The following is a 23562-nucleotide window of genomic DNA, read 5'->3' as shown; positions in this document are numbered from 1 at the left end:
AAACGATGGTGTTATCCAACCAACTACAGAAAGCCCTTCTATACGGGCCAGAGCTGATAGAAAAATGCACCAAGGTTAAATAAAACTAATACTAATCAAGTGCCCCACAAATTAGACAAACTATCCATAACTGTATTAAATTTGAGCTTAAATCCGTCAATTTGCAGTGAAATTTGTAACGTAAATTTAGGAAGTTTAATAAATTAATATATTTCATATTATAGTTAGATAAATCCCTTTTTAAGCAGGTGTGGCAAATCAGTTTATTTTTTTCCAAAAAATCTATATAAGATTACAAAAAAAATAATAAAATCTACACCAGTTTTAATGCCCGTGAAATGCATTAATAGCTGAAATGTAAATTCCTATACTTACAAAGTTTTGGACTAGGAATTGGAGAGGTAGGATCTACCCTATAAGGAGCATCTGTCAAGTCTTCAAAATTGATGATAAACATACAGATTTCTCCGTCTTCATTTCTAATAGGAGCAGTAACTTGACTACAGAGAAATTTTGTTCCTGCGTAAAAATGAATACATATTTCAGTTAAATCAGAAAAAAATGCACGTATTATAGATAATCTGCTTTATTCAAGCGAAAAACTTTTATTTCTAAATAATTTCATCATTTAATGTGTTAATTGTTTATTACGTGTAAAAATTCTTAACCATTTCTAATTGTTCATCAATGCTGAGTGTTCTTTCTAGTTTGTGTCAAAAACTAAGGCCAGGATGCGTCACTATATGGATTCAGAGATAAGATTAGCAGAGCTTGAACACGGGAGTACAATGTGTACAGAAAGGATGAACAGGACAGAATTGGGGGATTATGCTCTTTGTTATGAAATATATTAAATCTAAGGCAGTGCAAGCAGTCGACATCGGTGGCCAGTGCAATGTTGAGTCAGTTTGGTGTGAGTCAGTTAGGCCTATAACACACTCCTACTCTCAAGAAGAGCTGGCCAAGGTGAGCTCTTTTTGTAATGGTTCCTGTCTCCTGAAAATGAGAGTAGGAGTGTGTTATAGGCCTAATGATTCTGTTAAGTATAATAAACAGCTATACATAGAAACAGATTGAACCAGTACATCAGAATGCTTTATCATGAGAAATTTTAACTTTCCAGATATTGACTGGAACTTTTGGGTTGGTCCCTCACTCACTAGAAAGAATTTGTGGATTTATTGGATGAATGTTTTCTATAACAAATATTAGAGAGGCAACAAGATGTAGCAATATTCTTGATCTGATTATCAGCAACTATGATAAACGTGCGTTAAGAATCCTCAGGTGATGATGACGATGATTTGGTTTTTAATGGCGCACTGGAAGCTGAGGGAATCCACAGGTAAAAGACCAACTAGGTGACAGTAATAACAGTGTATTGATGTAGGATTTACTTAAGGATGTAATTACTATCCGATGTGGGACACCACCGGTGTCGCAAGACCCTAAATGCTATGTTACTATGTACCTACTGTCAAGGGCAAGGGGGAGGGATTTTGCTTTCGGAAGGGTGACTGTTCTGTAGGTTCTGCCTATATTTCCTGAGAAATATGGTAGGAATTTGCGAGTAGACTCACAGCTTCAGTAGTTGATAATATCAAGTAAGTAAAATTAGTAAATGGACTAGGACACAGCTCGGTTTACAGAACAGTCGCGATTTTACTGACCCTCTGTGTTCTTGATTAAAGTATTTAAAATGACAGCACCGCTATCTATTCTTTATTACTGCGCACTTTGTTGTCCACATGGCAAGTTCATCATTTTTCTACTGGAACACGTTCACAGTTTCACAAGATTCTTAAGTTATAAGCTGAAATTAAATACTACTCAGATAACTCATAAAGGTGTACCATATTTCAGTTACAGACACTGTTAGAACGTAGAGAAGTTCTAGATGTGAGAACGAATTCTGAAATCATCAGTGCTAAACTGAGCGGTAGGCTTTATTATGAAATATTAATTTAAAATTCCCTATGAGCGATCATTCTATTAAAATTATTTCTTTATAACTCAAATCAAGAAGTGATTCTTCACAATATCAATTTTTTAATCTGGTTATGAAGCTTTCAAATGAGTTACACATTGATTTCTTCGTAAATTTTAATGATTATTTTTTTAAAAAAACTTATTTTAAATTTTAATTAACACTTGATATACTTTTTACTTTATTTTTATATTCTATTTTAAGTTGAATTTTGAATATAACTAGCCCTTAAAATTGATCTGTCATTAGAATTTAAAACTTTTATTTATTTATTTATTTTTTTTTTTTTTGCTTTATAATAAAATTTATTATATTTTAAATTGTAATTTTTCCCGTATTTCTTTTTTATGTTACCCATACCATAATCATTATTTCGTGTTATGAAAATTTCTATGTTCTATCTTTCCAATTTATAATTAATTCGTACGATTCGAGGATCTGTTCTCGGTACCTCTGCCCAGTTATGATACCCCTATCAAAAACATGAAGAGGGGTGCGGCCGTTGATAATTATTCCGCCTCACACGAGAACACCGCTGTAAGTGTTCCCTTTCTCTGATGTTGGGGAGGGATGATATCGCATTTCTGGTTGTCTCCAGATGAAATAACGTCTAGAATCTGTTTGTAGGTTAAAATGGAACTCATCAGCGAACAGAACTGTACCTCATTTGTCAACAAGTCACATGTAATAGCACCAGTTTCGACGATCTGCGGTGGTTTGGAATTAATGGGATAAAACTACTGGCTTCCTTGCATAGAGTCTACTTGAATTGAGCCTTCTTAACCAGTCCGGTTGGAAATGTTTTCACCTGTGGCAGCAGCAACTTAAAGAGACAGTAGATGACAGGACATCGCAGGGTTCCATCTATCTGTTAGAGGCCAGATAGCGGTCTGTTCTGGTTGATGTAGCTGTCGGAAAACTTTGGCCAACTCTTCTTGTAATGGTTACTGTCTCTTGAAACTGCTTCCATAAAAACAATTATTTTTAGGCCACCCGAATAATTAAATTCATTTGTCTTGCATTGTGTATTATGTCGTAAATTGTGCATGTTCTATGGTCGATTTGCCTGTTTTGCTGGACGAAAGAAACTGCTTCCATATTGCCGAGACGACACTGCGTGACACTTTAAGCCAACGTGCCACCTCCGCCTGCTACCCGGATTCAAATCGTCCAACGGCCCGCCATCTCAAAAGAATCATCTTAATGACAATGACTTGCCATCCTGAGTACTGGAGATGTGGCTATCCTAATGAGCAAGCCAAAAAAGGAGAATGAAGTGCTGTAGTTGGAACCCTCCTTTGTATAGGCATGAATAATTTGCGTAATGTGCGGCTCTGTAAGGTGATGGATCGATTTCTATTAGATACTTGGCAACACCGTTCACAATAAAATATTCATGAAAAACATTTTGTTCTGTTAATTTTTTTGAGCGGTGTATTAATAACACAGTACACCATTGGTTTGAAAACTTTTCTAGAGGAAAAACATGAGGTTTTTTTGGGGGGGGGGATTCTCTGGGAAGGAAAAAAGGGAGGATAGCCCATAATAATTCGTCCTATTCTAACGGGATTCGATCCCAGTCATTTTTTCCCCAATAGGTGATCCCATTATCACTGTACAATCCTTTATGACATGCTCCGCTTACTTCAATTGTTTTAGTTTCTTAAACTAGTGTAAACATCTTAATTTTCATCTAATGTCTTAGATCTATATTCATAGCTCGTGAAGAGTGAAAATCAAAGTGCTTTTGCTACTATTCGTCCAGTAATTTCGGATTTCCTGGCAGAATTGCTAAAGTTGAATCGGACCATATTGTTCGCCATTGTGAGTACAGTGTGTTTTCATTTACCCGTTCGAGCCCACATACTGCGAAAAGTAAGCAGTCAGCTCCTCACCACCCTACTTAATCCTAGCCTGAAGGAACATTCCTGGGTCAGTAAGTACCATGCTTTTACTTTGTCAGCAACCTTGCCATATCTTTCCCTGTAGTGTTTAGCGAATTTTGGGTACAATGCCGTCGAAAAATATGCAACCCTGCTCGAGCTGCGAAAAACTTTCCAACTGTCTAATAAAATGTTCTTCATTATCATGCCAGCTTCTTTTTTGCAATTTTTGTAGTGGCATTAAAGATCTAAAACGGACAGACAGCACAGCTTAGGAAATCAAAATGTGTACTCTGCCGCATGTACTCTGAAGCAAAATAGGGATTCGTCTGATACAGCTGACATATTGGCTGCTCCCTTAGTGCATCTGCCTCCCTTCCCAACAGTCTCTCCCTCTAGAATGCTGAATGTTGTTAATGACGTCACCACACATATCAATTCCACTCTCAGTGAACCGGCTACGAATAGCAAGTTTTTGCCTGGGGTAACTGATAATTATTCTCAAACGGAATCACAGGCTCAAGTCAGCTGCGCTTTTTTGCGGGTGTAACACTGAGAAACTTGAAACTATTGAAGGCATTCTAAGAAAACTGTACTCAGAAAATAGCTCGCTAAGAGAACGTCTGAGCCAGCTTGAAGATTATCAACGAAAGTCCTTGAGCGTACTACAAGGTCTCTTGCCCGTGAACACTAGACTCCCTTGTCCTGGCCCACTGGTACGCCCATCTCCCACACGTGAGTCATCGCTACTACCCGAAACGGATACAGTTACACTTTCTAAAGACAGCGCCTATAGCGCCATGCTAATATCAACGAAACGGAACTCTGACATTGCAGGCATGAATGGGGCACAGCAAAGCCAGATGCCCGGACCTCAACCGACTCAAGCATCCCCACGCCAACGGTATTCCAGAAACAGCAAAACCACCTTGATTGGCACAAAAGTAGTTAACACTAGAATCAGAATACGAGATCGCCAAGCCACTAGCAATACTCATGCAAATATCTTCATTAGCAGGCTGGATCCGTTGACAAAAGTTGAAGAAATTCAGGCACTATTGATGGAACTAGGCATACTCGGTAAGCCTTTCAAAATCAATACCAAGCATCCGTCTTATGCTTCCTATAGGATTCAGATTGGTGGGCCTAATTACCAACAATACCTCAATGCAGAATACTGGCCCAGAGGTCTGTTGGTAATGCCATACTATGGGACACCAAAGAACAAGAACTTATCAAGCCCGAACCCCATTCCACAACAATGTATAACTACACCAGCATAGCTACCTGGCCTCTCTAGCGGAGTCTCCCAAATTATATCCGAGAGCGGGTGCAACTTATGGATGTCTAACGTGGAGATGACGATCGAACATCGGACCGATCGCATTCCAGTTAGAATATTCAGAATGAGAGCATATCGAATGCGACATCGATCCCGGGACGAGATTTCAGATCATTATGTGAAAAGCAAATACTGTTCCAAGAGTAATCTCATCATAGTACAACCTTCTGTCGAAGTAAAAATTCGATGTTTCCTACAAAACATCAGGAGTGTCAAAAACAAGCTAGATGGTCTACTTGATTTGCTTTCCTGCTCAGAGTACGACTTCGTCATTCTGATTGAAACCTGGCTCAGAGATGAAATGGAAATTGCTGCCTTCACCTCAAATCTTGGCTATCACACGCTGGCTGCTAATAGAATTGGGAGACGAGGTGGCGGTGTAGCAATCTGTCAAAGGAGTTCACTACCGCTGATTAAGGCATCCACTTATCCAGGAGGTGACATAGAAGCTGTTCTTGGAATCTACCGAATTGCTGGTTTGTCGATCTCTGTGTGTGCCGTTTATTTATCTCCACCAGTTTCTGAGGATTCTGTCCTTAATCTAACAGCATGGCTGTCATCCACAATCAATCATCGGCAAAAGCTCATCATCCTCGGAGACTTTAACCTTCCACTGCCAGCCACAAAGAAGCTCCTACATACTCTGTCATTGAACATGTCGGAAATGGGCATTGGTCTTATTCATGTTCCCCCCTCACACAGCGATGCCACCCTGCAGCGCATCTTCTCAAACTGTTTAGTAAAGGAAACCCTGACCATAACTGAGAACTTCCTCCCGTCCGATCATGTTCCGATTGCTGCGATGATATCTCTACAGGCACCTAAGGATGAACGTACACAAGTACAAACTACGAACATTGTCAGGAGAGTATACAATCCAAAATACATCAACATTGGAAAAGTTACTATCCTCTTCCAGCTTTACCCATGGAACATACTGGCTGAGCTTAACATAAATGAGGCTGCCTACTGGCTTTCGAGATGGATGGAATTCATTGCAAGGTCTGCAATGTCTAAAACTTGCATCCTTAGTCCCCACTCAAAGCCATGGTGGAATGACCTCCTGACCAAGGCCTTTAGGGAAAAACAGGCAGCCCATGCCTCTTACAAGAAGTCGCCTTCACAAGAGTCATACGCCAGATTTTCCAAAGCAAGGATGGATTTTCAGAAGAGGAAACAATTTTCTATTGACAATTTCATGAACCGCTGTCTATCCAGGGGGAAACGTGTGTGGTCCACAAGTCATACTTGCACCCCTCTGTCTTTAGATGTCCAGGAATGGTGTGAGCATGTGCTGCGTTTTAAGCGAGATCACCGTGTGTCCGAAGCATATCCTTGGAACGAAGCGTTTATCATGTCTTCACCTACTAGTAATACAGAAATTTCCGAAGAACAACTAATAAAAATAATAAATTCACTACCTGACACGTCCACCATAGGAATTGACGCAATACCTCTGTTTAGTCTAAAAATTGCTTCTCATTTCATCAGCAAACAGCTCACTCAACTCTACAACAAAGTACTCAAATTTGCACAGGTGCCTTCAAGCTGGTTATCATACAGAGTCGTGGCAGTTCCGAAAAAGCCTCATGCGAAAAGACCGGCTGACTTCAGATCAATATCAATTGCATCTCCCTTCCTGAAATGCCTCGAGAAGTGCATCTATAATGATGTAGCACTCGCAATCTTTGCGCATAGGCCAGAACACACCCATTATGCCATGCTTAATAGATCTACGGTAACCTGCCTACAGTCATTATCACAGAAAATACTTCAGGCCTGGAATGACAACGAAGATCTTCACACCATTTTTCTCGACATGAAATCTGCTTTCGACTCAGTCCAAATAACACCCCTTCTTGCCGTACTTGAGAGATTCTACGGGATATCCGGAAATATGCTCGAGATCCTCAATAATTTGCTATCTAGGAGAATGCTTCACTTCAAAGGCGATGGCGTTAAAGTCACTAAAAGCGTCGAAGTAGAGATCCCACAAGGTGGTTGTCTCTCAGCCTTGTTATTTGCAGCAATATTCGTTCCACTAATGGATCAAATTCCAGCCTTCCTATCGTATGCTGATGATATTGTTTGCTACTTGCTATGCACACGCCATGTTGGTGATGCACAAGAAAGGCAAACCGCCTCTGAATCTGTAAACAGCTACCTAAATACATTCTATAAGTATGCTAAATTTTTTGGCCTGTCAGTCAATCCAGAGAAGTCAAACTATCTCATCTTTACGCCAAGTCGAATGACTTCTACTGATACTGCATCTTCTCTACTTCCGGAATTGGCAGGAAAGGTCCTGACTCCCACAGACAGCGTCAAATTCCTAGGAGTAATCCTTGATGCCAACCTCACATATAAAAAACAAATCCAAGCACAGTATTCCAAAGCCCTAAGAGCGTTCTGGGGAATGAAAATTGATCTGTGCAAAACGCACAATAAGAAAATAATCAAAACGTACCTCACAACTTACTTCTGTAGTGTACTCTCCTATGCCGTGGAAATTTGGTCGGCGGCACCACCCACCAGCCTCAGGAAACTATGGGGCCTCGAATTCTGGGTGCTGAAGTGGGCCAACTTGTGGTCGCACCAGATCTACACAACATCTAAATCTACTCTCTGCTGCAACCTGCAATATACGCCCATAGTCCACAGAGCCCATGTGCTAAAAATAAAGTCATTCCTTCATCTGTGCTCAGCTAAGCAGGATCACATCAACATCTGGAACATGGTTGGTTGGCGGTTGCCAGGCAGACATCTCCGTAGTACCCCCTCCTTATGCTCAAGGCTCCAGCGGTTACAGAATTTCAAGAGACACTTCCCTAATGTGACTCTGGACACTCTCAACTCGCTCAACATCGACATCGACCTGTGGACTATAGACAAGGCATATCGAGATGGCATCTTGTCCCATCTTGCTGTTTGTAAAGGACATTTATGCAAGTGCCGATCTTAGTAAGTTAACCGATGTCATTTCATGTTCTGCTCAACTTATAGTCCTTTTTCGCTGTAATTACTACTTCATTTTTAACAATTTGATTATCATCTTTGCTTTGATCTATTAATTATTATTTAGTTATTATTACTATTATTATTATTTTATTTATTTATCTTTTTTTTTTATAAATCAAAATTACTTGTATAAAAAACAAATTGTAAGATTCCTCTGGCTTTCTGTGTAAGGAATCACTATTGTATAAAATTTATATTAATAAATAATCTTATTATTATTATTATGGCAGGAAACATGAAACGACATGAAAATAAGACCGTTAACTTGTGTTTTTAATGTGCATTAATGTTTTTCTTTTTTCTTTACGGCTTATAAAGCATTATTTTCAACCTGATAAACTGGTCGATTCAAATGGATGCTAAGTATTATCGCAGGATGGCCAAAATACTTAGCATCTTCAGATTCTATGCAGCTCCAATTCATTAATTGCCCGGTTCCTTGAGCAGTTAATGAATGAATCTGCATAACAGGACCGTGCAATGATATCCTGGGAAGTAGGTGCATGGTTGTTTTTGGGAATCGCTATGTTTTGTTTTGCCTCTAATGTACTGTATAACATTTTAACGTACGTTAAATTTGTTATATATTATTGGTTTGGGACCGTGCTCAGTGCTGGAGTTCGATGCTTCACATCTAATGAACTGCCTTGCTGAATGACTTCATGTATTGTTGATTTGTTGATTAAACCTTGTACGAAGGGAGTGGGGTGATTCAAAAGAGATTTGTATTCACCCAAAATTAGTCGTGATAGAAAGATTAATTTTTTTTGTTGTTGTTCTTGAAATATCTCTATAGCACCACACAAGTCAGTGATTTGGTTCTTCTTTCTGCAAGGGGAAAAAATACAAAATAATACACGAAAAAATGGTCGCTCTTTATGGAGAAGACTGTCCAGATTACAGTTTTTTTGAACATCAGTATAAACAATTCAAATGTGGAAGAGCATCAATGCATGATGAAGAAATCCCACGAAGCCCAGAAATTGCTGTAACAGAAGAGAGTTTTGCAAAAATTCAAGCATTAACCCTGGAAGATCGCCATATTAGCGTCAAAGAACTGGCTGCAGAAGGCCAAACTAGTGTAGGATCTGTGGAGAACATCATCCATCAACATTTGCATATGAGTAAAGTGTCCGTAGATGGGTTCGCAGACTTCTGACCGCTTACCAGAAGAAAGAAAGGGCACAGTATGCACATGAAATGTCGATGTGCCAGGAAAAGTTGAAATATTGCCCGCATCCTGCTTATTCCTTCCCCCCCGAACTTGCACCTTCGAATTTCTTTGTCTTGTCTGCCCCGAAGTCCTCTTTTCCTAGAAAACACTTTGCCGCTTGCGATGTGATTTCTGCTGCCGAATTGTGGTTTGAAAGACAGTCAGAGAACTTCTGCAAAACTGGCCTGCAGAACTATATTGAGATGTGCCAAAAATGTGTAATTTTGTCTGGCGACTATGTTGAAAAAAGTGTAATACATGGTGTTTATTTCAACCTTCTGTCACAACTAATTCTTGGGTGAATACAATCTTTTTAGAATCCCCTCCCCTTGTAGTAGAAGGCGTCACACCAGCGTTAATTTTCTCCTTTAAATTAATTCATTTAAGCAAAATTAATATAAGAATTGGCTATGTTAATTAATATTTTTATTTCTGTAATATATTTATATTCATCGATTTCGAAAAGGATAAGACTAATACACTTGTCTAGTGTCCTAAAGATTGTCAAGAGATAATCGAGGCTTCGGATATTTCGCCAAAGCTATTGGCCATAGCTTCTCTACGTCCATAGTTCCACCTCTGACACAAACAGATAGCACTACTTCATCTTCATCTAAAGATAAAGCTTCATTTACAAGCATCTTACTTTTCTTCCAATCCTTGCATCAATAATCTTGGTAAATTATTTTCTACCATAAAACATAATCCAACCAATGGCTCCCTTGGTTCTCCGACAGAAGGACACGAGATGAATCCTAAATTATCTTGATGCTACGTCTCCAGTTCCTAATGGCATTTCTCCACTTCTCAGAACCTCTGTTCGGGATCCCGTTCCTGTTTTGTATTGCCTGTTTCTACTCTCTTATTCCACTGGAGATTTCCTTCTGCACAGAAATTTACTTATATCCAGGCCAGTTCCTAAAGGGTTCCCACTCCCTCCCAATCACTGCCCCATTGCATTTATCTTAACTCTTTCCAAAGTAAAGATATTCATCAAATGTTAACTTTTACACTACCTTCAAACTTTCCATCTGATTGAACAAAACCACATCGAATTTACGATGATACTGAATGAGCTATCCCCGTTCCTGAACATTGTGCATAGGGCTTGTACCACTGCCATAAGTTAAAGAAAGAAAGAAGCGTAGTGGAAACGCAGAGTTCATGCTGGCTTCCGGCGTTCCTGCATGTGACTGAGAAGACTAAATGAATCGGCACATAGAAATACTTGAGCTTAAGTTCACAATCTTTATAGTAATTTCAAACAAGAAAAAGTGTTGAAACCAACAGCACCCAATACCGCGGCTAAGTCAAAAGATAGAAGGCCTAAATAATTTTGTTGACACGAGATTTCAATTTCTGTAAGTTGTAAATTGCAAGAAACACAAATAAAGATATTCCAAGGAATAGAAATATAACGGCATTCGATCCAACAGTTAAGACTGACGGCAAAGATGCTGCTGCTGATGATGATGATCATGACATCCTGTACGAAACAATTTCGAATGTTACGAATTGTTTGTAGCCTCCATCTAATATTTATGTTATAATTCACAGTTCAGGTTGGTCAATAACGGAGATTCAGAAAAATGCTAAGCTACTGGACAGAATATAGGATTAGTGTTTATTGACTTGGAAACAGCTTATGATAGTGTCCCAAGAAAAATGCAGTGGAGTGCCATGGAAAAAATATCAATACGACATACACTGATAGACATAATTAAAATATATATACAAAAATAACACTTTCTGCATTAAAATTGGGTCAGAAATATCAAGGAAATTCACAACATCAAAAGTCTTCCTACAGGAGTGCTGTTTATCCCCCACGTTATTCAAGTTGTACCTGGAAGTGACTCTGGAGGCTCGGTCCCACAGATGCAGACCGATGGGATTGTGTGACTCAAAATATCTACCTTCCAAACCAGATGACCAGGTACTGACTGTGCAGGATGCGGAAGATACTGATTATATGTGCAGAAAGCTATTGGAACAATAAAGAGCATGGGGTTTGACAATAAATTTCAATAAGACGAAATATATGAATTCAATAGGGGACATTTTGAGTGTAAATGGAGTACATATAAAGAATGTGAAGCAGTTTAAATATCTAGGAGATATTGTTCATCTGAAGATGAGATTACAAGGAGAATTAATGAGGGAAGAAAGGTCTTGGGAATGTTGAATCCAATAATTATGGAGCAATAATATTCTCCCAAAAATCAAACGATTAATATATAATGCAATATTTCAGAGTATCCTACTATATGCATCTGAGATTTGGACCATAAAGGAAAGGCAAAGGGAAGAAATTGCTAGCTGTCGAGATGGATTTTTGGAGAAGATCAGTCCGAAGATCTAAATTAGAGAGAGTTAGGAATGAAGACATAAGAAAAGCAATGGACGCTGAAATAAACATTATTAACAAAATAAAACAAAAGTGATTAGAATGGTATGGACATGTTATGAGAATGGGGAAAGAGAGATTATCTCAAAAAGCAATGGAATGGATACAGCCGTTAATAAAACCAGTAATACAAAATCTGCATAGCCGCTTATTTCAACAGGCCATTGTTATATATTAAATTAACAGCGTAATTGTATACAATAATGATTGTTATATATAAATAACATTATTACAGTTACTAAGGTATTGCTGTTATTATATTGTTTTAAAGATCTGCAACCAGTTAATTGCGTTAATTCTTCAAATTATTTAGAAAAGGCAACATAATTACAGCTTTATGCGACAATTTGTATTCATTACAAAACCGGCTGCTAAGAATGATGATTGTCTTTTTTTTCCCCGATAAAATAACCACACGAATAATTTTAACAATTCATAAAAAAAAAAAATCTGACATAACTAGAGAGACACTCGAAACTTTATTTTTAAAGTTGTCATTTATGGTATCACCGATAGATGGAGCCACTCAATATAAGAACACAAAGTTAATGTATTCGAACTAAAGAAGTTCGTGGCATCAGACAACAGTATTTTGTTTTACTCGATCTAAAGTGTAAAACTTCAACCTTGGCACAACAGTATGTGCTAGTGCATTAGGTAATACTCAGTTTTAACAATATTAATCTTTTTTTGTATTTAGTAATATGGTGCACAAGTACGGTTGTACATTGCTTGATACTGAATCTGCTTTAAAATTATTTACAGCTAGTAATATTAGCAAGCTACCATAACACAATTTAAAAAAAGTAAAGCAAAGACGACGTCATTAGATGTTAATTCCTGATAACTTCATAGAATAACTGTAGTTTGATAACGCTAAATAAATCACCATACACGCTCAGAGTTAGACAAACAAAACTCAAATTAATGAACTAAATAAGAATAGTGGTAACCAGATTGAAGAATTTGAAATATGGGGATGCAGGGGTGGGAGGGGAACTGAAGACAACACAAGGAGAGAAAAAAAACATTAAACGGACTGTGTGCTGTCGAAATCAAAATAAAACAGAGGTGGTAAATGTAATATGCTATGCTTGTGATGTGACACTGTAGCATCCAAACAATTATTAAATAAATCAAATCAGATTAAAATTACAAAACGAAAGAAATCAAATCAACAAGAAAGGGTCAATACTCACTCAGGAATGCAAAGTGGCACAGAATCCTACAAAAATCGGGCGCAACTGTTGCCCAGAATTACGCTAAGAAAAGCCGTATCCATGATAAGCCTAAAGGCATCATTATAAAATAAAAAAATTAAAAAAAAGAACAAAAGAAAGTCTTGGTGAATCACAGTGACAAATTCATCAAGGGGACAGCTGTCATTGTGAACTCCCAAACGTTGGCGTTTCTACCATGGAATGCTTATTATCAATAAGCTGACCATGGATTCTCCAAATACGAAAGAGAATGACATATTAAAGTGAAAACAAATAAACTAAAAAACGAAATGTAATATTACTTGTTATTTAGCTACAAACCCTACACTTAACAAGGAATATTATAACTATTGTAAACATGATTTCCGTTAATTTCTCTCAATTTTCCGAATAAGAGATTTATCGTTTTGAAGTACTTCTGTGGTGAAACTGAAATCCTACTTCTGTTCATTTAGTCTCGATTAAATTATGTTGAGTTTAAGTGCCCATAAAGCAACATTTTAGATAAATATATATTAAGTACTAATACCGAAAGTTTCAGTGAGGAAATTTTACCATTTGCTATTCGAAGGTTTTATCTGGAGCTCATTTCATCGTTATAGGGACGAGCTGTCGCGTATGAAACCCTCAGCCAGTGTATGTTATTAAGATATTTTTTTTAAATATAAGAGATGCAGTTTGTATAACAAATAAAGATTCACTGTTTGCACTTGTCTAAACAGTCTAAAAGACTACTAAGCTCTTTAAGCCAAATGAGATATACTTTTCAAGGTTGAGAACTACATGGATGTCAGATGAAGTGATGAGATTAGTGGCAGAGAACAAAAATGCATCGGATGCTTATAAAACGAAAGGGGATAGAGAAATCTACAATAGGTATAGCTAATGTACAGTCAGGTCACAAAGTGGGCTAAGCATGCAAGACTTAAGTTTAGGGGGGTACATTAGCGACAAAGGCTACGATGCGCCACGACAAGGTCATGAAATTTCAAAAAAATAACATCTGGTAGCCTTTTAAGAGGTTACCTCGTTAAACGGTTAAATAAGTGTAAGGTAAAAGGCAGTATACAGATTAAAAATGTATGCAGTATTTTATTTATATGTATATAAGTTAATAAGTTGTAAAAATTTAGAAAAAGCTGACACATTGTCATTATCGCATAAAATCTGACTGAGTGTATAAGGCTAAGTCAGATGGTTAAAAGCCGTAAAACGTGTATCATTAAAATCTCTATAGTCAAGTAAAATAATGTCTTACAGAAAAAACGATATCACAGGACTCCCATTTAGGAGGATCAGTCGCCTTCAGCAAAAAGAAATGCGTCAGATGACTGTGTCCGATGCAGAGCCGGCAAGAACACCTTCCTCTTTACGATTCCTACCCAGAATAGCCTGAGCGAGGCCGTTTCACTGATTTAGGAGAGCCAACCCTAATGGGTAAAGAAGGGTGATATATTCCCTATAGGTTTGTTACGTGTAATGTGCAGTTAAAAGGATGTTGGACCTGTTATAAATTGTGTTTTCTGCCTTTTTACTGGTGACATTAGCGGGGTAAACTTCCAATTTATCAGACAGGTACCGTATTGGAGCCCCCCAAAAAAACCACATTATCAGGAGTCATGGACACTTTTTTGTGGTTCAGTGCCTGGATTCCACATCCATCGTGGAACCATTTGGAACTCTCACTAGCCAGCAAGCAATAAATGCGCTCGGGGGTGCGATGCCAGGGCTACGCACTATGCAAAGGCAGGTTTATGAAAAGCCTCTCGCAAAGAATTCAAAGAAAAGTAGCAAACACCAGAAGTAAAGGGATGAATCGAATTGGTCCGCTGCCTCTTTTTGGTGCCCATCTTAATAAAATTGGATAGATCCCATTCACCGATTATTTTCGTTGAGCTTCAACAATTTCTCTTCCACTTTTCTCTCACTCATCACAAAATCATTTAGCTCACTGTAATTTGATAAATTTCTCTATCCCTAAAAAATTCCTCAGGTGTGAATGTAGATACAGAATATCTTTCAGTTGGTCAGCAACCTAGACAGGATCATCAACAGTTATAACCATTCATATCTAGTGGACCAGTGCGATTCATCTCTTTCCGTCTAGTGTTTATATAAGTAAAGAAATCTTTTCTGCTTTCCTTTGCATTCTTTACGAGAGACTTCTCATAATCTTCCTTTGCTTACAGACCTGTAAGATTGACACGTGTTCCAGAGAAAATGGAGACACTGGTTACTGAAGTAATACAGGACCATTTAGACAGGAATACAGTTAGACAGCAGTCAACAGATGGATTTGTCAACGGGCAACGTTGTCTGACCAACCTGGTTGGTTACTACGACGCATGAACAAAGGAACTGGATGCAAAAAATAATAATAATAATAACTTTGCCATCATATACTTTAGAAAAATATTTGATACTGTTTCATATTCCTGTACAAAGTGGAGTACTATGCAATACGGCATAAGGGGCAAGTTACTGCCATGGATAAGGCAATGGTTGAGTAGGAAACAACAGATAGTGGTTTCAATGGACACTGCTCTTCTTGTATTAATGTTATGGGTGGAGTCCTACAGGGTTCAGTGCTGTGCCCATTGTTGTTTTCAATGTTTATTAAAGACATTGAGGAACACGTATCAAACTTAATGTCTAAGTCTGAAGATCTTACAAAGGCCGGCAGAGTGATTAACGACCGTAGTAAGGGTATACCTCTGCAACAAGGTCTAAAAATTAAACAGATAGGCTGAGAAGGAGCAAAAGAAGTTTAACATTAACAGATTAACAAATGCAAGGTACTGCATGTGGGTAGCAGCAATTGCAGAATAACATACCAACCGTGTAGTACCACGCTGAGAGAAGCAGAGAATGAAAAAGACGTTGGGGTAATTGTGCAATCAGACACGACAATCTGCAGACAGCGCAGACAACTCTGGAAGCCTCATTTTAGGAAGGATGTGGAACTGTTGGAACTAGTGCAGAGTAGCACAACGAGATTAGTCAGGGAAACAAATGAGTATGCATACCAAGAACCGCTTCAACTCGGTAAATTGCAAGCGTTCTGCGAGGGGATCTGATTGAGGTGTAATGAACTGAGCAAGCTAAATTCTGATTTCATCCTTCCTTTTCCTCAGAAAAAATACATGAGGGGGGTATAAAAAGTAAAGTAAAGTGCAGCCATTATCAACCTACTGCAGGATGGAAGCCTCCTCAACAATTCATGTTGAGGGAAATGGACCATAATCTGCCACGCTGGTCCAGTGCGGGTTGGCAGATCGACCGTATTCAGCAGTCAGGGGCTTGAACCCCGGTCTACTCAAAGAGCGTGTGCTACTGCACTCCCGCTCCTGCCCACTCGGCTACGGAGGCCTTACTGAGGGGGTATAGCGGACCCTTAACAGAAAATCACAGATTAATATCATATTCCTGGACATTAAATCGGCTTATGACAGAATAGACCTCCCAGCTGTTTTTAGGAGGTTTTTTATTTTTTTATTTATTTTTTTTTTTTAGGAGCATTAGCAACTAAGTTGCTAATGCTCCTAAAAAAAAAAAATAAATAAAAATAAAAAAAACAAAAAAATTCTTTCCTAGCTCAGAATCCTAACTTTGTCTCTTATGCCGACGATCTGAAGTTCTACGTGAGCTCAGATCATAATCATCAGATTTATGATATCAACCAGCAAGTTTCTAGGCAGTTATTGAGCTTGGAAAATTATCTTGCCACAATTGGGCTGCATCTGAGTCCTTCTAAATCAGCGAAACTGCCGATAACCAAGAAGAGAGTCAAAAATTATATATAAATCTTTGTTAGTGGGGAGCCGGTGCAAAAAGTGACCTCCCATACTGACCTTGGCAAAAAGGGACTGGGGGCTAAACAGCAAAGCCCTCAAGCTCATATACAAAGCAGCCTTTATACCAATAGCAACTTATGCATCGGGAGCATGGTACTCTAAATTCACCATGGCAGTTAACCACAGGTTACGCGACTCCATCCACAGAGCCATGCTATTAGCCATCACACGGGCCTGCAACACAGTGAGCAGACATGCACTGCAGGTGCTGGCTGGAACCCTTCCACTTGACCTGGAAGTGGCTAGAATCGGAATCCTCTATGAATTATCTAAGGGGAACGCCTACGCCTTCATGGGCTTCAATGCAGATCCCACTGCTAGCCGAGCGACCGAGAAGAAAAGACTCACTGCCCACCTCGCGCAAATATGGTAATCTAGATGGGACAACTTTCCCAAGGGAGAGATCACTATGAAATTTCTCCCCAACGTGGAGAAATTACATCTGAAAACCCCGCCGTGGTTCTAACCGGGGGCTCTATACAACCTTTTTACTTACCGGACATGGAACATTCAAGGCAAAACTCACAGCCCTGGGCAAAGCAGGAGGACCCTTCCTGCTGCTGTGGAGAGTATGAGAGCTGGCAGCACCTCATGCACGATTGCCGACTCTACGATGATCTTCGCTGCCGGCTCATCTCCAGGATCACCTTCTTGCCCAGAGACAGGGAATAGCGCCTACTCGACAGTAAAGAGCAATACATTGCATTCTCCAAATTCGCAGAAGACCTCTACAAGAGGAGACGTACCCTCATCGTACAACAACCAAACCGTGACCAACAGCAATAAAACAAAGCGGAAGAAACCTTCGAAGAGAGGCCAAATTCAAGCTGAGAACTGATAACGACTAGGTGTCATGATTACTGCGTCATGGAGCCTACAAGGAAACCGACTCTACTAAGAATAAAGGACACGGCTTACAACCGTATGAATGACCTCAACCCTGGACTTGTCAAAGGAATATATCGACCTGGACCGTGCAGTTCGCTGCCACCAAGCCATATTGGCGAACAAAATTGAGCACCTGACTCGATTACTTTAAACCCAAACCCAGGCGGGAGGAGGGGAGACACCCTATCCCCCTTCTCCCCGCCGACCCTCCTTTTCCTTCTGGTGAGGTATAAACATGCCTCACTGACCACCTGGGGACATCTACTCTGTCGCCCCCATACTTCTACCTTTACCCCCAACCTTCTGCCTCCCCTCTCCCACTCTACCTATACACGACACGAACGCCCTACATACTAAGTTTAATCAAATCCAAAATAATTTTCGCCCAGTCTCGGCTTAACTATTACACGCATTGCCCTAATCCTGCCGTATGAATGCATGGACGCTATGCGCTATATGCAAACATTCAAAGTAATTACAACTGAATTGATATATAATAAAAGAGGCCTACGTGCTCCGGATTCATAATGCGAAAAAATTTTTATTTTGTTGCACAGAGCATTAAACTACAATACATAAGCTTTTTAATCCGATGAAGGCTGCCATCCAGCGGAAAGCTTATTTATGTATTGTAGTTTAATGCTCTGTGCAACAAAATAAAAATTTTTTCGCATGAATGGATATATATACTTATATATGTATATCTACATTTTTTTTTTTTTCTAGATCCTAGCCGCCGAAATCTCAGGAAATTAAGCGGCAGGACCTGCCAGAGTAACTTTTAAGTCAACTATGTTCCTGGTCTGCCTCCACGGAGCGAAAGTGGGGCAACGTTGGGCCTCAACAGGGGCCCAGCAGCTAAATGACCAGATGAACAACGGTACATGACAACACACAAATACAATTCCCAAACACTTTTAAATCTCTGGCTTTTCCAGTCAACTGGTTCACCCACAATGTAAACTACGCGGAGATGTGGGAAGGCCCTGGTGCCTTTGACCCTAAACACACTTTCACTTTCACTTCACTGACCTTGGCCTCACCTGGGACGTTGCGCTCACCTTTCAGCCTCACTTTGTCAGGATGAGGCAGAGGAACTACGCGGCTCTTTGGGCAGTGCGTCAGGAGCTCGTTGGTATGCATCAGCCAGCACTGCTTGTTCGGCACATCCTGAGGTGTATTACGCCGATCCCCCTCTATGCATCTGCATCAGAAATTTGGTCATCTGCCCCTGTCTCATACCTTCACAAGTATCTCAGTTTAGAGTACTGGTTGCTTAGACGGATGAAGAGAGTGGTAGGCCACACCTTAACTATCTCCAGATCGATCCTACAAGCAAATCTGGGCACCACTCCCTGGAGACAGACATATCATCATGACAAAAAATGTCCTCATGCTTGCACGGCTTATAACGGGGCGAATTGCTGCTCCATCGGTATCCACATTAAACTCTGGCCCGAAGAGAGCAAGGGGGAAGCATCCCGACTCCTGTCTCCCTCTGCGTCTTGCGCTGTCAAGCATTGATTCCTTGAGGAACATGTTTCCAGCCAATTCGGATCTTCAATAAATTTAGGATCCACCCTGATAGGTTCTGTGAAGACAAGTTCTACAGGAAGGAAATCCTCATGAACTGCTACCAGATAATGAATCTATGATATTCACCTGCTCCTGGACATGACTGACTGCTTTTTTTTTTTTTTAATACTTGCCTATTTATATTTGACAAAGACTTTGTTTTGTGTCCATGCAACTGTATATTTAATCCTGTAAATTTCTCGGGTTGAGCACGCATGTACTCTTGTTTATTGTACATGTGTTCCTCGCACCTTTGTCTGTAAATATTCACACCCTACTGGCACAGAGCCGTCCTGGGGTGACCCACGGTTTCTTGGGAAATAAACTGATTTTATTAATAATAATAATAATAAATAAATTCAAACTGAGGAAGGATAGTGGAGGATAGATGTGTGGATATTTGCTTTCAGCCAACAGGTAGTTTATTGTTGAAACGAACTACCATTTGGTGTTGTGAAAGTGAGTAGTTTGAATAAAATTAAGGAAGAATTAGACAAATTATCAGAGCGGTTCGACGAGTGATGTGGGAAGGAGTTTTTTTTTTTTTTTTGCTTATGCTGTATAAGCTTGCTTTCTTGCATCGTTTGCCACTACTAATACTAAATAAATTGAAAAAAGCGAAAGGATGAAAAAATAATATCCAGTGCTTCAGGTATATCGATAATCTAACTGATGTATAATAAAAAATAAATAAATAATTTCAGAATATAGATCCGATTTTAATGAAATTTTGGAAAATTCGAAAAACCTTTCTAAACGAGTCCAATACAAAATTACATGCAAATCCATCTATTGAGATTCAAGTTATTACATGCGAGCGGACGGACATAGTGAAGACAACTGGCACTTTAAGTGTATACTGCCCTACCATTAATATCCGGGCACCTGCTGTTAGACATAAAAAGGCCTGACGTAGCCGCGTGGTCAAAAGCGAGAGTGCATAGCACGCGTTCCTTGAATGGATCAGGGTTCAAGCCAGTTACTTCTAAATATGATAAATATTTATATTGACGATTTATTGTAAACTCTACTGCCTTGGTTGTCGTGCCGGAGTATAAACAGAAAAAAAAAAAAAAAAAAAAAGAGCTTTTATTGTGTCATTTAATATTTTGTGCTGAAACCTTTTGCTTTTATGACGGCCTTCAATCTTCGCAGAATTCTCTCAACCAGCTTTTTATAAATATCAGGTGATCTGTTCTTCCACTCGGCCTTGAACGCAGCCACCAGTTCGGCCTTGTTCTTTGAGCGATCTCGACGTGCACGTACCCGACGATCCAATACATTCTAAAGATGCTCGACAGGGTTCAGATAAGGATTCTGGGCTGGCCAATCCAATTTTTCCACACCCCTGTCCTCAAACCACTCTGATACGACCCGAGCAGTATGGCATGGCGCGTTGTCTTGCTGATACAGGTATGGGTCTTCCCCGAAGTATTACCATAACGTTGGAAGTGCATAATTGTCCAGGCTGTCCTGGTATTGCACAGCATTCACGGTTTTGTCGATTACGACTAATGGGCCCAAGCCAAACCATGAAAGGAGCCCCATACCGTGACACTGCCTCCACCAAACTTCACTGTTGGGAGGATACAATCAGGAAGGAACTGTTCCTGATGACCGGCCATCAGACTGGTAGACTGCAAACCTCGACTCTTCTGTCCATAGGATTATTTTCTACTGCCCTACAGTCCAGGATTCGCGCTCCTTACACCATGTTAATCGGCGTCTACCATTTGTTGAGGTGATCAATTCTGTTGAACTAATTCTGTTGAACGTGTCATCTTGCATGCCCACTTTTGCAATTGTCTGTTCGAAGTCCAGTGTGCATATTTATAGCAGGTTCTGTGACGTGTTGCATTCATAAGACTTGTTTCCCCATCCACGAGGGGTCCGTATATTAATGGTAGGGCACTGTATATGCTAACGCGATTGTTCTCACTAGCCAAGGTTTTCAGGAAGCATAAGAACCGACCAGTAACAACTTTACAAAATACAGAGAATGAAATCCCAGAATTTTTTTTTTTTTTTTTTTTGCTTTTTGAAAAGCAACAAATGAAAATTTACTATACACATTATTAGTAGCATCTGGAAACTGTAAAGAGTTTCTGGGAAGGAACACAGAAAGAAATTTAAGAAAGCAAAGACGATGAAACACGCGAGACATGTCATTTAACTACTAATAACGATTAACTCTGTATAAAAATCAGCAGCGCGTTTAGCTTAGCGCCTCTAGGCGCTGTACGATTGTGTCTATTTAAAATTTAAACTTAGACAATTACACAAAAAATTGTCACTTGAATATTTTGATTAAGAAAGACTGCGTCTAGCGAGTGTGACTGCTTGACATTTTAATGGCACTGTAATTATTGCAAATAATGACACGTTTTAATACTAATTTATTTCTGCTTTTTTCTACTACAGTGTTGTGTTAATAAAATTTCAAAAACAAATATTTCAACTTTTGGAGGTCGCAGATATTGGACAGTTCTAGGCATGTGCCTCTGTATAAAGGCGCAACTGTGAAAAACGTTTGTTTTTTTTGCACTGGTCTGTACCGAATAAATGAATTTCACAAGAATTTATACTGTACAGAAGAAATCCTGAAAATTTTATAAAAGTACGACCAGAAATTAGTCACAAATCAGATATGTCCGGGGGAAGGTAAATTTTCTTCCACTATGTGCTACATCCATGGTCAGTTCGCTGGCAATAAGCAGATCATAACAGAAATGCAACCTTTTGGAGAATTCGCAGTGACATGTGACAAAGTTCCCACCGTGTTATTTTTCCTAACATAGCGAGTGCTAGTATTGCTTTTGTGGTTGTGCCTTGTTATAGATTCGTTAAATTAAAATGCACCTATGTGCTTGTAAGTAGTTAGTGTGTGTGTGTGTGTGTGTGTGTGTGTGTGTGTGTGTGTGTGTGTGTGTGTGTGTGTGTGTTGTAATTGGATATTCAATTTTTCCTCTGGCCGCTCACTGCGAGTGACAGTAGACGGCGGTCTGTCTTTCAACTTCTCCACTAATGCTCGTGTTCCCCAAGGTTCTGTTCTTTCTCTCACCGTTTCCCGCTTATATATTAATGACCTTCTTCCACTGAGTGGAATTTCTATCCTTCGTTTTACTGATGATAGCACATTGCATTCCACCTTCCAATTTGAAAAACGTTGCCTTGCATAAACAGCCTCAACTCTTCGAATATGCACTACTAATTCCTTAAATTCCAATTCTCCAGTACGGGAAAGGTAACTCAAGTTAATTTTAATCCTTCTAAAATGTAAGGTCCTGTCTTACATCTCATAGACGTTCTGTTTCTGCTGCATGCCTTTTCTATAGATAGTTCCATGCGCACTGTTCTTCTGAATTGGGCTTCAGTAATTCCCTATTTATCTCTTCCAAACCTTCAAACACGTGCATCCATTTACTGTCCAAATTCAAACTCACAGAACCAACTTTTCTTCTTCCTCATTTATTTCTTCAACTTCCGTTTTCTAGAACAACCTCCCTTCACACGTATTTCCTGAAAATTACAATATACAGAAATTCAAGTGTAATGTCAACAAGTATCTTCCTTCATCTTCTCAACCTTCAACCCACGCACGTTACTAAGTACTATACATTCTAATACCTTTCGTGTTAATTAATAAACATTTAAAAAGAAAATATAAATAAAAAGTAAAATAACTCCACTCCCAGTGAATGCGTTTAAAAGAATTTTATACTTGGGCCTTCCAGAAAGATTTGTAGAGCCATTCCAAATTTCATTAAAATTAGATCAATTGAAATTCGGCAATTATTATTTCTTTTTTTTTTCTTTTTTTTTTTTTTTCATATCACATACTTGTAAATATGAACGTATACAGTATTATTCTAGCTGAGACACTGGATACGAAAGGGGGCCGGATCTTAGCAACTATAGAAAAAAGCAACTGGAAAGTCATGCCCGGTCAGATTGCTCTTCCCAGGGCGCAAATTGGCTCTCGAAGCCTCTGCTTACATGTAAGAATTCAATGAATACTGCCAGCTATGGCTGAGATGCAGCCTCATTGGTAGAAAATGAATCATTCTTCTTCATCAATGTAGCGAGGGGAATTACATTTAAATTGCCACTGAATGTAATTTGCTCACATTTTCGGTTTATAATAAATTAAATTGTGTTTCTATGTTTCCAGGCAT

At 39.2% G+C, this 23562-nt stretch overlaps 1 protein-coding gene across 1 annotated transcript in view; it reads right to left on the bottom strand.

The window, feature by feature from the left end:
- The window catches only part of LOC150090984 (voltage-gated inwardly rectifying potassium channel KCNH6-like), a 490763-nt gene that overhangs the window by 375961 nt on the left and 91240 nt on the right, over window positions 1-23562 (bottom strand). Inside the window, exon 3 of the mRNA XM_090379306.1 lies at window positions 376-519. Coding sequence (XP_090235432.1) covers window positions 376-519 — 144 coding nt within the window. The remainder of the gene's footprint in view (window positions 1-375; window positions 520-23562) is intronic.

Source organism: Mastigoproctus giganteus, chromosome 1 (assembly GCF_048544385.1).
Source record: "Mastigoproctus giganteus isolate SK-2022 chromosome 1, ASM4854438v1, whole genome shotgun sequence".
Taxonomy (NCBI): Eukaryota; Metazoa; Arthropoda; class Arachnida; order Uropygi; family Thelyphonidae; genus Mastigoproctus; species Mastigoproctus giganteus.
Note: the sequence above shows the minus strand (reverse complement) of the source record. Positions and strands in the feature narration are given on the sequence as shown.